Here is a 15,465-nt window from a genome sequence, read left to right on the forward strand (position 1 = left end):
CCGGCAAAGGTTCTTTTCTTCAGACAGTTATCAAAGTTCTACTCCAAGGATTGAGATATATAATTTACATATATTTATATAATATTTATACTACCACCTCTTTTAAAAAACATGAATAATGGAATACTATACAACACTGTTGTACAGATGAACCCTAGTTTATTTAAGCCATCTGCTGTTTATGTATATGTGTGTCATTTCCAATAGTGTGTAATTTCAAACAATAAATGATTGTACAGAAGTTATTTCATGTGTGCCAATATATTTGTAGGTTAAATTCCTAGAGCAGGTTTTTTAAACCTTGGCACCACTGACATTTTGGGCTGGATAATTCTTTGTTGTGAAAGGCTATCCTGTGCATTACAGGATGTTTAGCAGCATCACAGGCTTCTACCCACCAGATGCCAATAGTATCGTACCCTCTCCTCCAGTTGTGAATACGAAAATTATCTCCCATCATTGCAAAATGTCCCTTGAGGACACATTACACTTTTTAAAAATTCTTGAGGATTTAAAAATATTGTTAATCTCTATAGGGTAAACTGGATTCTCATTGACTCATGTCCTTGAAATGTGAGGCTTTCTATTTTTACCCTTCACAATTCTGTTAGGCATTTTTATGAAATAACTTTTTTTTTTTAAAGATTTAAAATATATATCTTTATTGATTTCAGAGAGAGAAAGAGAGAGAGAGGGAGGAAGATAGAAACATCAATGATGAGACAGTCATTGATTGGCTGCCTCCTGCACATCCTCGACTGGGGATCGAGCCTGCAACCCGGGCATGTGCCCTGACCGGGAATCGAACCTTGATCTCCTGGATCCTAGGTCGATGTTCAACCGCTGAGCCACGCCTGGCCAGACTGAAATAACTTTTATGAAAGTTTTTTGCTATATTCACTCATTTTTTCCTGAAGATGATTAATCTAAAAAGAATAGCTGACCTCCAGGCAGCACTGCATCCTGCTTACACATGAACTTTCTGGACCATTGCCCATAACCAGCCCATAAAGTAACAAGTAGTTTTTCCTTACTGACTATTCACCTATCCCAGAACTTTCCCCACTTCACCTTTTCCACCCCACCTTATCTATAACCAATGTAAATTCATTCAAAACCACTTATATCTTCTCCAAACTCATTATGTAGAAGAGCTCCATCAATCCTAGGATGGCAGACATGTTGTGTACTCCATCTAGCCCTGCTGCTGGTGGTTTTGATTGCGTGCCCCAGGACCTGGTCCTTTCTCTGGCAAACATATGGCTCAATAAACTCTTTGGACAACTTTCAGTTTTGAAAATTTTTGTCTAACAGCCAGGCTTATCAATAACATAATCAATCCATTAATATATTTTGTATGTTATGTTTTATTTACTGTATTTTTACAATAAAGTAAGCTAAATAAAATGTTAAGAAAAATCATAAGAGAAAATACATTTACAGTATTTATTGAAAAAAAATACTTGTATTAAGTGGACCTGTGCAATTTAAAACCTGTAATCAATTCTAAACTTATCACTGAGTGGTATTTGTGAAAAAAACTTGATCATATTCTTTTAACATCTTTCAATAGTTTCTGATTTCTTGTGGGATAAAGTTCTTTAGGATTGCATGCTAAGCTCTTCATGATTTGGCCCCTACCAAATCCTGACTCTTCAGTCTCAAGAGCAAGGCTATGGACTGCAGGCCTTGTCTGCGGTGATTTTCTTATTCAATCATAGCTCTTCTTGCACCCCTTACCAATGTTTTTAGAAGTCTTCTCGGGGGGAATATAGTTCCTCCAGGTATTCCACCCATATCCAGCCTGGGTAAAGGCAGAGGAAGGAGGTTAGAGATCCAACTCTTTGGTATTCAGGCTTTCACTTTATCCCCACTTTTAACCCTGTCTACTGTGACAAGTATCCCCAAGTCAAAAGTCTCTCTCATTTCAGAAAATAAATCTTGTCTCCTGATGTGGTAGAGGCAGTGTTATAAGAGGGTGAATTGGGCGTGTGTGTGTGTCTGGGCGCGCAGATGTTAGTCCTTTGATTATGGAGGATTGGGGAGTAAACCCAGGCATTTAGCCCCTCTCTGTATAGACTTTCACCATGCCCTCAAATTCTGAGCCCTGATTCTTTCTTATTTTTTGTGGATATAAATTTTCATTTTTTCTTCCCTTATCACCCCTGTATTCATATAGGTTGTAACTGCTAAGTCTACCACTGCCCTTCCATCTGTTTGTCATGCAGTTGACATTTGTTACAATCTTGTCTGCTGTTGTCTTATTTTGTTTGCTGTTTGGACTCTCCCCTTTTAAAAAAGTAACTTTCGAAGATGGGATACTTGTGTATGGTTAATTTTCCATGTTTAATCCAGGTATTCTAATGTGTTTTTAGTTTTTTTAATGTTTAGTTTTCTAAACCACTTGGAATTTTTTGTATATATGAAGTATGATGCTAAACTTTTTCCTCAAAAAGGAGTCAATTTTCGACATTTATAGATGAAATAACTTGAAGTGCTATTTTAATCATATTCTTTACTAAATTCACAAACACACGCACACACATATCTGGATGAGTCTCAGTTTAGTTCTCTTTCTTTATTTGATCAACTCTAGTATGACAGTTTTAATTGCTATAGTTTTATAGCTTGTTTTGATATTTGGTTGGTGTAGATGCCATATAAGTGAACTACTCAGATCTCCTTCAAGAGAACCTATTTTGAGGAACATAGTTGGCTGACAGCCAGCTGCCACCCCTTTTCAATTCACCATTGTATTTGTGCTGAAGCAATAAATATCTGGAGCTGGTCCCAGCTAGTGACTCAGCACAGCAGGGAAACTAAACTTGCCTTTTCCTCCCATCAGGTTTGACACCTTTCCCAAGCTAAGCCTATAATTTTCTACTCCATGAGAACTAGAACTCAGAGCCAGGTAGCTTCCTGTGGGACAGCCATCTTTTGCCCCATGCTTTGAAAATGTTTGCATAGAAGAAAAAAACTGTTGTGTGGAAAGAAGCACAAATGAGGGGCCATGAGACTCCACAGGTAGGTAGAGAGGGAGAACTACCTTAGCTCCTGATGACACTCCTGGTTCCAGTATACCACAGGGCTTGTAACTTGGCTTCTGTGAAGTAAATTCATGGCCCTATGAAAATTTTCCCCTTTGCTTAGGTTAACTTAGGTTGGTTTCTATCTCTTGATACCAAGAGACATTCTCTGTTTTCCATTTTCACTACCTACCACCCTAGTCTCAACTCTTATGAGCCTGGAATTTTGTATAAGCCTGTTAAACTTTCACATAATATTGGTGTTTACCTTCTCCTTGCAAGTAACCGAGCATATTTGTGCCTGACTAAATGCTTTGAAAATAACACCTTGCACTGCCCATCTCCTCTTATATTTTAAATAAAATTTGCTTTCTACTTCTGGTGAACAGGCACTAGATTAAAGAGTAAAAGACTATGTGAAATTGGTTTATAAAATGAAAAGGCTGCTCTATATTCTAAACATAAAATACCAAGTGAAAACGAAGTTGTTAGTCTCTATCTGGAATTCTTTCCCAAGTAGCTGCCCATTTTCCTCCATTTCATTCTGGTCTCTGCTCAAATGTTAACTACTCAGAGAGGGCATTCTGGATTATTTTATCTTACTACTCTATTCCCTTATCCAGTTTTTTCTTAAACACCCCCTTCCCCCCCCCCCCCCCCCCCAGCTATCAGAAATAGGAGCAACTGGCCCGGCTGGGCATGGCTCAGGGGTTGAACATTGACCTGGGATCCAGGTGATCGGGGTTCGATTCCCAGTCAGGGCACATGCCCGGGTTGCGGGCTCGATCATTGACTCTCTCATCATTGATGTTTCTGTCTCTCTCTCTCCCTCTCCTTTCCTCTCCCTGAAGTCAATATATATTTAAAAAAAAAAAGAAATAGGAGCAACTGGGGAAAAGGTCTTTCTGCAAGGAGGTGGGGAGTGTTACCACTTACTAGGAGGTATGAGCCACTTCTGTAAGCCCTGAGGGTCCAAGGCGTCTAAGAGCCCAAATTCTCAAGGACACCCATCCCAGGTTTTAAAGCTTCAGGCTTTCCCAACCAAGGCCCTAACTGCATAGCAGACTCCCTTAGGCTGAGCATTCAAATACCTTTAGAGCTCTGTAGCCATCAAATCCTGTCTGTTTTCCCACTGTAGGAAGTAAGAGCCTCTCTGAAGCTCCTATCACTACATGACATTTTATATACTTATTTACTGTCAGTTCCCTCTCACTAGAATGTGAGCATTGGAACTTAGGTTTTGTTTACTGATGCATCCCCTGTGCACATTATAGTGCCTGGCACAGAGTAAGTGTTGAATAAATGAATGCTATGATTGAACTGAACTAAGAAAGATACTGGTATTCATACTACTATTTTAGATCCAAAAATTCAAGATATTCTATAAGGGAAAGAAAATGATTGTATAAGTACTGTAATTTATGGGCCTGGCGGTGTCAATAGCAAAGAATATAAAGGAAAATGTCTTGTAAGTACCTATTTGCACTAACTGCCAAAGATGGGCATTCCATTTGATTTGAGACATTATAAATTAGAGTTTTTAGAATGTAATAGCCCTCATAGAAAAACTCTATTAGAAAATAGGGAAAACTACCAAGATTTGAATGAAGATAAAAAGAAAAGTTCAGACATTAGTGTAGGCTCTTGGTTTAAGTGGAAATAGGATCCTTTTGGTGGTCTGTGATTAGTAACTAAATAATATTGTAACTGTGGTACTAGTGGTCTCTAGAGTTTAAGCACTAGCTTCATTTTTTCCATATTATTAGCAGTTGGGAGTTGCTTTGAAAAGGAAAATAGAAAACTTAAAAACATAAGTTTTAATTTTGAAATTCTATCCTTAAGGATTATGTCTTAAACAGAAGGCAAAGAGAATAAAATTTTTTTCAGTATTTTAAAATAGAACAATCAGGTGTACAAAGCATGTAATTTAAATTTAATCTTTCATTTTTCAGTTAACCCTCAATATTGTAGAAAGTGTATGAGTACTGCCTAACATGCTATTTTATACACTACAGATATATAATCAATGTTTACTGACTTACATATTCACATTTTAAAAATCTTTGGCCAGTTAAATTTTTAATATTTTACAAACTAATTAGCCCTGAGTCCTGAATTTACAAATTTTATCAGATTTATAAAAGTATTACATATTGTAAATTATGACTTCCATGAGCCATTTACTTTGTGGAATTATGATGTGATATATTAAATGATGGGAATGAACAACTTACATTTGTTACTAATAATTATATCAACAGCCTCTATATATGATTGTTTCAAGCATTAACTAAAAATCATGATTCCTCCACCTCTTATACCTAGAACATCCATACATACACAATCAAAATATGACCTAGTCTATTTTATGAGTAAATGCTTTTTCTATATTTCCTAAATATTTTCTAAATTTGAAAAACATACTACCGCATTCTAGTTAGGATCCCATTTATATTTACTTCACTACGTTTATGGTTTTGTGGCCAGTTTGAAAGGCAGTATATTATTAAAAACACATCAAATTAGCTCCCTCAACTCCTTACTATGTTTGGTAACTGTACTAAAGAAATAGGCACTACCTTTGAATATTGCAAGTTCCAGTTTGTGAAATAGTTGTAGCCAAATAAAGTTGGGCAAAGAGGTGAGCCATAAGATGACCAAGAGTAAATATGTAGGAAGATATCCATTATAGCTGCAAATGTGATCTATTATTTCTAAGTTTTTCAGATATTCCAGAATTACAGGAAATAGAGGTTAGTAGTATTTTCTAAGATGTATGTATAAATGGTTTACTTTTATTAAAATTGATTTTTAGAGAGAGGAAGGGGGACAGAGAGAGAGAGAAACATCCATTGGTTGCCTCCTGCACGAGTCCTGACTGGGAATCGAACCTGCAACCTTTTGGTGTATGGGACAATGCTCCAAGCAACTGAGCCACGCAGCCAGGGCTACTATAATTATTGGAATAAAAAAAATGGCACATGTAAAATGAACATTTTAATATAAATCATTAGAATATATTTATAGTATATATAACTTATACATTAGAAGATACTACTGAAATTTTGCTCTACAAATCATCACTCTAGAATGAATTCTCTTTTAAAAAGTATATTATGGGGAAGAATTAGAAGATGACTGTGAAACAGATTCTCCCATTACAATACTGCTTCTGTCATTTAGAGTTTTGACAACAGTTGTAGCTGGAGATTGCAGCACTTTCCGAGAAAGCCTCATTCTTCCATCAGCTGGATCACGTCCAAAGTATTTCACCTGTGTTAAAGAAACAAATTTACTTTTAAAGTTATTGCATATTGGTTGACATCCAAAGTTAAAGATTTAGACTTCCATTGTCCAAATAAGGCACTGATTAATGTTTTTCCTTGTTCACTGAAACCATAGCTCAGTGAGAGTATATGCTAATAAATATAATTTGGTTAAATAGTGACTATAAAAAAGGAGAAGAAATGGAATATAATCTTTTTGCCTAATTACAATCTTCTGTTAGACTCATCTGTGCCTTCTTATTCTCTCCCTATAGCATAAGAGGCCAGGTCCCTATACCCGAAGAACAGTGAAAGTCATGGTGAATGATTCTAGACAAGGGCTTTTGAGCCTAATTGTGCTATAAATTATACAGGATTATGCTTAGGTCACTGAGACTACTGCTCAAAGGACTATCACAATGAAGGTTATTTGGACTGACCTTAGACAATGAAAGTCGGGGAAATGTGGCAGTATTTAAGTCCCTTATGATATAAAAAAAAAATCTTATACAGAGATATTATGTCTTAGTTCTCATCTTTCTCCAGAGGCTACTTGAACAATGGGTTTATAGACTGGGAATAAATTAGAAGCCATAGTTACTCAGATCATGGGTATTAGGTGTAACTGGAACAGAATGTGGTGTGGCCCAAAAAACCCAGGCTGGCAATAAGTTCTTTCATCTACTCATAAAGGACTATAAAAAAGGCAAATTTTGTTACCAATTCTAGAACTGAACAATATGGCTTTATCAAACTCAAAAAGTTTTAGCCTCAAGCAACATATTGGAGTCTCAACTCTTTAAATATGACATTCAAGACCCTCAACAAAGTTACATTTATCAGGGTTCTCAGGTCCTGTCACCAAATCAGACTCCACATAGCCATCCCTGACCTCAGGTAAATTTTAAAAGCTCTAAAGGGGACTATTATTCTAACTAACTAAACTATAAACTCCTTGAGGGAAAGAATTGTCTTAAATCCTTAATGAGTCTGTTTAAGCAACCCTAAGGTAAAAAAAGAAGCATAGCATATAAATAATGCAAGTCACAAATGTTGCCCTGGCCAGGTGGCTCTCAGTTGGTTAGAGCTTTGTCCTCATACGCCAAGGTTGTGGGTTTGATCTCCGGTCAGGGCACATACGAGAAGCAACAGTGCACGCATAAACAAGTGGAGCAACAAATGTTGATTCAATTCTTTCAGCTTACTTTTTGAAACAAATAATTGAAACTTCAAGTACAATTTACAATTCTAAGGCTAAAAGGTTGAATACAGGTACCTGAATTTCTTGGCCAACCTCTAATCCTAAGGCAGTGGGATGTTGAATCTGGAAGAGAACATGTTAACCTATTAGTTGTCATGCACAATTACTTAATATCTTTGGTAGTACACATTTTTTCCCCAAGTAGAAAATAGCTTAATTGGGTTTTCTGGTTATAAAATCATAATTATAAAGATTTAAAGTAATACAGAAGTATTCAGATAATAGTAAAAATCATCTGAAACCCTTTTACTTGTGCCCTAGCCGGTCTGGCTCAGTGGTTAGATAACTGGCCTGTGGACTGAAGGGTCCCAGGTTCAATTCCTGTACCTGGGTTGCAGGCTTGATCCCGGCTCTCGCCGGGATGCATGCGGGAGGCAACCAATTGATGTGTCTCTCTCACATTGTTGCTTTCTCTCTCTCAAAAAGCAATGGAAAAAATATCCTCAAGTGAGGATTAAAAAATAAATAAGTAAATAAATAAAACCCTTCTACCTATAAACTATTGTGAACACTCCAATGAGTATCTCTTTAAATGTTTCCCTATTTAGTGTGTGTATTAATTTATAAAAATGGACCTTCCTGAACTTGTTGTTTCATTCAATATGTTGAAGACATCTTGTCATATCAATAAATGAAATATTACAGTTGAGTATTCAAATGATATAATTTGTATAACCAATCCCCTATATATGGTCATTTGTTTTAAATTCCAGTGCCGCAAATGTTAATGGGTGAATATAGGTGAAAGGCATATGGGTGTCCAGTGTATTCTCCAAAATAAAAAGTTGAGAAAAAATAAATTGCAGCGTTACAATGATTATGTATTCAACTACTCTAATTATCTTCTCAAAACAAAGACCTATGTGGAACTCCTAGGTCCAAAGGTACTCATATACATTTACCAAATACTTTCCAAAAAGTTTGCACCAATTTACATTCCTATCAACGTTGTATGAGAATGTCCATTGCTTCTCTACATTCTTATCCACACTGGGAATTTTCAACTATCTGAAAGCTGAAAAATGGTAACTTTTTATTTGCTTTAAAAAAAATTGCTATAGATATTGAATATCTTGGTTGGCTTTAAAGAATGATTTGTCTGTCATGTTCTCTGCTCATTTTCCTATTGATATTCATCTTTCTTACTGATCTATACAAGACCTTTGTATATCGAAACCTCTGTCATATGTTACAAGCATTTTTTCTTTAAGTTGTTGCTTGTCTTTCAACCTTATTGTAATTTTGCCATATAATTAAAAAAAATTATGTGGTCTAATTTTATCAATTTATTTACATTTTGGCTGTGATATCATGCTGAGAAATATTTACCCAGTCCCAAGATTATTAAAATATTCTGGTCCTTCCTCAACAGCTTCCCATGCCCCAATTTGGTTTTCTTCTTTCGCCACCTTAAATTTTTTATTTTTACAATTAGCTCCTTGATCCAGATGGGATTTTGGTATTAAAAGAGTAGCGATCCTGCTTTATTATGATAACCAGCTGTACCAATACAATTTATTGAATAATCTTTGATTCTTCCTTGACTGAAAAATACAATGTTTAGCATGTACTATAGTCCCATGTACATAACTGGGTTTATTTCTGGTCTTTTTTTCCCGTTTCATAGATTGTCTATTCTGGGCCAGTAATACACTGTTTTATTTTCTACAGCTTTATATTTTAATATATGGTAAAAACAGACACTCCTATTATTCCTCTACCCCTATCGTTTTCTTGAATATTTTCATATTCTGCCTATGAACTATATAACAAAGATTAAATAAATTTAAAAACATCCTAAGAATTATCTTGCCATGACTGGTTGGTCAAGAAAATTGGGAAAACAGGGTTATAGCTATTTTAAGTAACTGCTGTGTGTTAACTCTAGATGTTATTCCACCTCAAAACATTCAAGAGTGTTTCTATTTCATCATGGAAGGAGAAACAAATATCTGTGGTAAACAGTGTTAAACCTTTTGTCAGCAGCATCTCTATCACTTTTGGTTGTCTATATTAGGCCAGTAGTGGCCAAAGTGTATAGTTTTCATCAGTCCAGGAAATTTCACTATCATTATTTTAAGGCAGTTTTAAAAATCAAATTTCTTTTCTTTTTTACCTTTCGTTGATCAAGTTGTGAGTTATGAAGTAGTACTGCAGTCATATTTGGATATAGTTTAACCATTACTCCAGTGTCTCTACAAGAAAGGAAATAGGCCTGGTTAAAACATTAAGTATCTACGGTGTCTACTGATAATCAAACTATGATTATGTTTTCATATGAGAACAAAATAAAAAAAAAAAGAAATCCCTCTAGTACAGGTTTTTCTCCCGTTTTATTGAGATATAACTGACATGTAACATTGTATAAGTTTAAGGTATACAACATAATGAATCAGTATATGCTTTTATGACTATAAAAAGTGTGACTATCTAAAAGGGATACTTAATTTTTTAAATTTAAAATACACTCTATATTAAAATACTTGTGTATCAAAGGACAAAGAAAAGATAACAGAAAAATGTTCAGTGAAAAGATTTTAGAGTATATATTCTTTTTCTGTATTTCTTTTCATAGTATTTTCCAAAAATTTTTGAAATGACATTAAATATTTTAAGAATTACCGTCAACCTAACAGTGGTTTAAGGAAGGGGGTAGGATAAACTGGGATACTTATTTTATTAAAAAATTTCTCTTATTTTCTGTAGTCTAAAATAAGCCATCCCATTCCTTAGTTTTCACCTGTAATATTAAATTATCCCATTGCCTTTTATTGTTATTCATTTCAAATTGCTTTGAACATTCATGCTACATCTGATAATTTCTTTTTTTCTTAGAAAGGGATTTTTCTGATCCCTAAAATCCAATCTTGTTATCTGGTTAAAAAAACAAAACAAAAAAGCACTACATAGGCATTAAATACTACTTATTTTTAAAATAAACCAACAAGAAACTACCAGGAAACCCCCCCCCCCCCAAAAAAACCAGAAAAAGCAGAAAGAAAGAAAAAGGAAATATTGCTAAGTTTATTTTGGGCTTGTTAAACTGTTCACTGGGAAAATTTAAAAGATGGGAAATTTGGTTAAATAATTTAGTTAGAAGACTCTTAATATAATTATTACAGAACCATGTTACCGAAAGTCTACAAACTGGTGTAGAAAATAAAATTATACCTTAAAATAATTAATGATTATATGGTAACTGACAGATAACCTAAACATAATTTCAAAGGAAATAAAGCAAACATACATGAAGTTAACATGGGCTTATAATATAAACCTTATTAAAAAACTAGCATAGCATATTACTTGGTATTACCTGATTTCAGTTATTGTGGCGGTATATACTGCTCCAAATTCTAATTGCTGCTCTTGCTGTAAGTGCAAAATAAGCCATTAAGATTCATTAAGAAAACAGCAACAAAAAGAAAAAAATAACTTACAAGAGCTATACTTACGTCATCTTTACAGATTTCCGTAATGTAGTCTCTTGCTTCATGCATAGCACTGGGTATTGGTGCAAATATAGAAAATGTTTCTTCATCTACCTGACTAATGGTTACACCTTTTAAAAAGATAATTTAGCATATTAAAGTTAACTTGCTCATTTCTGTGGAGACTAGACTTAAAAGTAGATATGGGCGGAAGCGAGCCACCTGAAAGTAGCTGGGCAGGGTTGTGCTCTGTTTAATCAATGCTTTAGGAAATTTATTCACCAACAAATACAAACTGCACCCCTGCTAAATATCCAACACTGTGCTAGCCAATGTCCTTTCTTGCAGCCCATAATTTGGTGGGATAAAGCATCTAAGTTCTAATTTTGGAGGGTTTAGTTTTATTCTCTTAATTATGAATAGGGACTATCCTAGAAATCTTCCCTTAACTTTTCTTCTTTTTCCCTCTTATCGTTTAGAGTGAAAGATGGATGAAAAACAAAATCATGTCAATTTCTCAATCTTAACTGCCTAAGGTGACTCTCCTCACTCTCCTTACCTCAAAGCTGGTAAGTACTAGGTAACTCAAACGTTGCTTCCACAAAAAAACATATCAAAGCATACTATACTCCTACACATATTCTTTAAATAAGGGTAACACTATGTGAAAAATGGCAGAAGTAATCATAAGAGAAAATTAAAGCAGAACTCCTCTAAAGTGAAAAACTAAACATTTTTCTAAATGTTGATATTATATTACTGTAAAAAAACCTGAGGAATTCTAGGTCATTCTTCTTGAATATAGTTAAGGATGATTATTTGCTAATTAATTTTTTTAAATTAAAAAGTTTTTATTGATTTTAAAGAGAGAGGAAAGGAGAGAGAGAGAAACATCGATGAGAGAGAAACATCAACATTGAATGGCTGCCTGCTACATGCCCCATACTGGGGATAGAGCCCACAACCTGGGCATGTGCCCTGACCAGGAATCGAACCAGTGACCTCATGGTGCATGGGCTGACGCTCAACCAGTGAGTCACACTGGCTGGGCATTTGCTAATTTATTAATAGGCATACAGAAAACTTATATATAGTGAAGACATATCTATGTTATATCCTTTTCTCTTGGTCTTTCTCTCATTTACCAAACATATGTTTTTGGAGCAACACCATAGGAATGAAATGGCAAACTTACATGGCCCAGCATTAAATAAAAAACTCAAACTTCGTACAACACTTACCTGTTTCAGCCTGAAGTTTTTTTAAATGATATCCACCTGGTCCAACAAATTTTGCTCGTTTTGATAATGGAACCTGAACAGTTTCTGAAATGTAGTATAGACAAAAATATAATTAAAATACATATATGAATCAAAAACATGTCCTGGTCATTGAAGTTTTTTTTTTTGGCCTAGACACATGTAAAAATATTTCAGTATGAAACAGAAACACAATTTGTTACTTGACTAAAATTATTGAAAGTTCGAATGTCAAGAATGTGGTGGTTGCCAGAGGGAGGGGGGTGGGAGGTGAAGGGGGTCTTAATACATGGTGAAGGGAGAAGATATGACTTTGGGTGGTGGGCACACAGAGCAATATACAGATCTTGTAACATAGAAACCCACACCTGAAACCTATATGTTCATATTAACCATTGTCACCCCAGTAAATTTAATTAAAAAAAGAATATTCCCTCAAATTTAAAGCATTTAAATTATAAAAGTATTTAAAATAGTTTTGTTTTGTGTATGGAGTTAAAAATATTGAAAAATGACAATATACTTTCAGATACTAATGTTTACCTTATCATGAAATCAGTAATAATTTTAATGTATTACCTACAACAGGTCCATTTTCTTTTCTAGATGCCCGAGGTTTTGAAATAGTTTTGTTCATAATCTGTAGTATCTCCTTCTTTGCCACTAGGAAAGATTAAAAACATAATAAAAGTGACAACTACATAAAGTATGATCAGATATAGTAGCAGTATTCCTAGTTTTTATGGCATAAAATTCAAACTCTTTAGCCTTAATAATCAAAGCCCTTCACACCCCAGTTACTACCTTGACAATTCTCCTCACATTTCCTTCTCTATAAATCCTGTCTTACAGAGTTAATTTGTAAAAATTAAATTTTCAGTGGTCTCCCACTTTGGTGGTTAGTTACATACCTAATAACTTAATACTTCTTGACCTAGGGTGTTACATGAAATTTCATTTTCTAAAGCAACACTTTATAATAAGCCTAATGTTTATAATAAGCCTACTGGGAACTATAGTTCCATTAACAAACTAGACAATGATGAAAGGAGAATGAGGCCCACTGGCTTGGCTTACCTGTGGCTTGTTGAATGGCCTCCATTACAATTTTTAATGGTATTCCAGGTAATTTAATATCAGCCTGATAATGAAAAGCCAAAAAACTTATAAGTATTGATTTATGACATTTAATATTATAAAAATGAAACAAAATGGGTTTAAAAATACCTGTAATGCAGTTATTCCCTTATTTGTGCCAGCTATTTTGAAATCCATGTCACCATTGTAATCTTCAATTCCCTTAAGGAATTTAAGAAATTATGATATAGTTTTAAACAAAAACAAAATTCATCGTTGAGCAATTTTAAAAAATAGCTTTAGAAGTAAACTGTGTCCTCTAAGATGACACATAAAGACATATTTTCTACATTAACAGCTGCTTCCAATTTGTGACTCTAAGTTACAAATATTTAATCAGAAAAAACACTATTTTTAGATTATGTTTTCCCCCTAAATGCTTAAGGATTAATTTACGATCATCCTAAAGTGAGCTATAGTATGGATACTTATATGTAATACATATTTTTAACTCGCATCCTATAAAATCCAAGGAGAATATGTAGAGGAGGAAAGCAAGTACAAGGACCTGTACTTCTTGAGTCCTAGTATTCTTCTAAGCATAGGCTGCTTATAAAGTATGTATAATTTTTACCATGAAACACTGGAAAAAGTGAATATACTTGCCAGAATATCTGTTAGCAAACGATAATCTTCTATTTCATCCTTATCAGGATTGTTTTTGGTGACCAATCCTATTGCCACACCCGCGACAGCAGATGAAATAGGAACCCCTATAATTGAGAGAGGGAACTTCTGTGTGATGTTGTACTTCAGCCTAAAACATGTATTTATCATTCTGTTGACACTTACTTTAATGTAAGTGAGTGGCATTCTAAATTGCCAAAACTAAGTGGGAAAGGTCTTTTTTTTAAAGATTTTTAATTGAGCCCGCCCAGGAGTGGCTCAGCAGTTGAGTGTCGACCTAGGATCCAGGAGATCAGGGTTTGATTCCCGCTCAGGGCACATGTCCAATGTGTGGGCTCGATCAATGACTCTCTCATCATTGATGTTTCTATCTCTCTCTCTCCCTCTCCTTTCCTCTCTCTGAAATCAATAAAGATATATTAAAACAAAAAAAGATTTTTAATTGATATTTTTAGAGGGAGAAGAATGGAGAGGGAGAGAGAGAACTATTGATGTGAGAGTGAAACATGATCAGCTGCCTCCTGCAGCCTCCTACCAGAGATTGAGCCCACAACCCGGGCACATGACCTGACCAGGAATCAAACCGGCAACCTTTCAGTGCATGGGACAAGGTCTTAATAAATCATCTACCTACCTCATTTTTTCTTAAACATATAATAAAATCCCCTTAAAACAATTCTAACAGGTACTACCTGTTCTCAGCACAAACCTCTCTAATAATAGTAAACTCTTTTATTTATTGATTGAGAGGAAGACAGACAGACAGACATCAATTGTGGAACATCAAATAAGTGGAACATCAATTGGTAGTTCCATTTATTTGTGTATTCATTGGTTGCAATCAGTATCCTTTTTTTTGGCAGGCCTGTGCTCTCGGTCAATTCACACACAAAGACAATGAAAAGGACAAGGGTTAGGATGACACATCCTGAAGTATTTCACTTGAGACCTCTCTCCTACTGACCAATCAGATTAACAAGTCCCCTTTGCTCATCCTTCAGCCAGTTATGAAAGGTACACCTATCATTCAGTTTCAATTTCTGCATCATTTATACAAAGACCATAAACTGCCAAGGCTGAACTCTAGACACACTGCATAAGTTAGTCCTCACTCACTCCAAACCTAGTAATATTTTTGAAAACAAAAAATTAGTTTACTATGGCATGACTTATTTTGAGTCCCTCTGGTTCCTTCTCTCCACAGCCCTCTTCCCTTATAAAACCCTTATAAACCATTCTTTTTATAGTGTATTTAAGGGTCTTGCCAAGGGTCACTTTCAGGTTCACTGGGTTATACTTTACAGAAAATACCTTTCTTATCTTTCAGAAGAATTTTTTGTCCTTGGTATACTAACTAGTCTCTGTGATTTCTCAAACACTAGTTACCTCATCCTGAAGTTCTCGTTATTACTTAGGATGGATTTTTGTCTAGATCAAAAGATCTGATTTCATTTAAAA

General features: G+C 34.9%; 1 protein-coding gene and 1 long non-coding RNA gene across 2 annotated transcripts in view; one reads left to right on the forward strand and one right to left on the reverse strand.

The window, feature by feature from the left end:
- The window catches only part of LOC148091637 (uncharacterized), a 105,236-nt gene that overhangs the window by 2,265 nt on the left and 87,506 nt on the right, over positions 1-15,465 (forward strand). Inside the window, exon 2 of the long non-coding RNA XR_015715520.1 lies at positions 11,464-11,553. This is a non-coding gene — a long non-coding RNA (uncharacterized LOC148091637). The remainder of the gene's footprint in view (positions 1-11,463; positions 11,554-15,465) is intronic.
- The window catches only part of PNPT1 (polyribonucleotide nucleotidyltransferase 1), a 32,643-nt gene continuing 23,188 nt past the window's right edge, over positions 6,011-15,465 (reverse strand). The window contains exons 19-28 of the mRNA XM_016222154.2: positions 13,987-14,093; positions 13,471-13,542; positions 13,321-13,384; positions 12,823-12,906; positions 12,226-12,309; positions 11,009-11,115; positions 10,870-10,925; positions 9,670-9,748; positions 7,569-7,616; positions 6,011-6,299 (exon numbers count right to left, since the gene is read on the reverse strand). Coding sequence (XP_016077640.1) covers positions 6,141-6,299; positions 7,569-7,616; positions 9,670-9,748; positions 10,870-10,925; positions 11,009-11,115; positions 12,226-12,309; positions 12,823-12,906; positions 13,321-13,384; positions 13,471-13,542; positions 13,987-14,093 — 860 coding nt within the window. The 3' untranslated portion in view covers positions 6,011-6,140. The remainder of the gene's footprint in view (positions 6,300-7,568; positions 7,617-9,669; positions 9,749-10,869; positions 10,926-11,008; positions 11,116-12,225; positions 12,310-12,822; positions 12,907-13,320; positions 13,385-13,470; positions 13,543-13,986; positions 14,094-15,465) is intronic.

The sequence above is a fragment of the Miniopterus natalensis genome, chromosome 13 (assembly GCF_054644295.1).
Source record: "Miniopterus natalensis isolate mMinNat1 chromosome 13, mMinNat1.hap1, whole genome shotgun sequence".
Classification (NCBI taxonomy): domain Eukaryota; kingdom Metazoa; phylum Chordata; class Mammalia; order Chiroptera; family Miniopteridae; genus Miniopterus; species Miniopterus natalensis.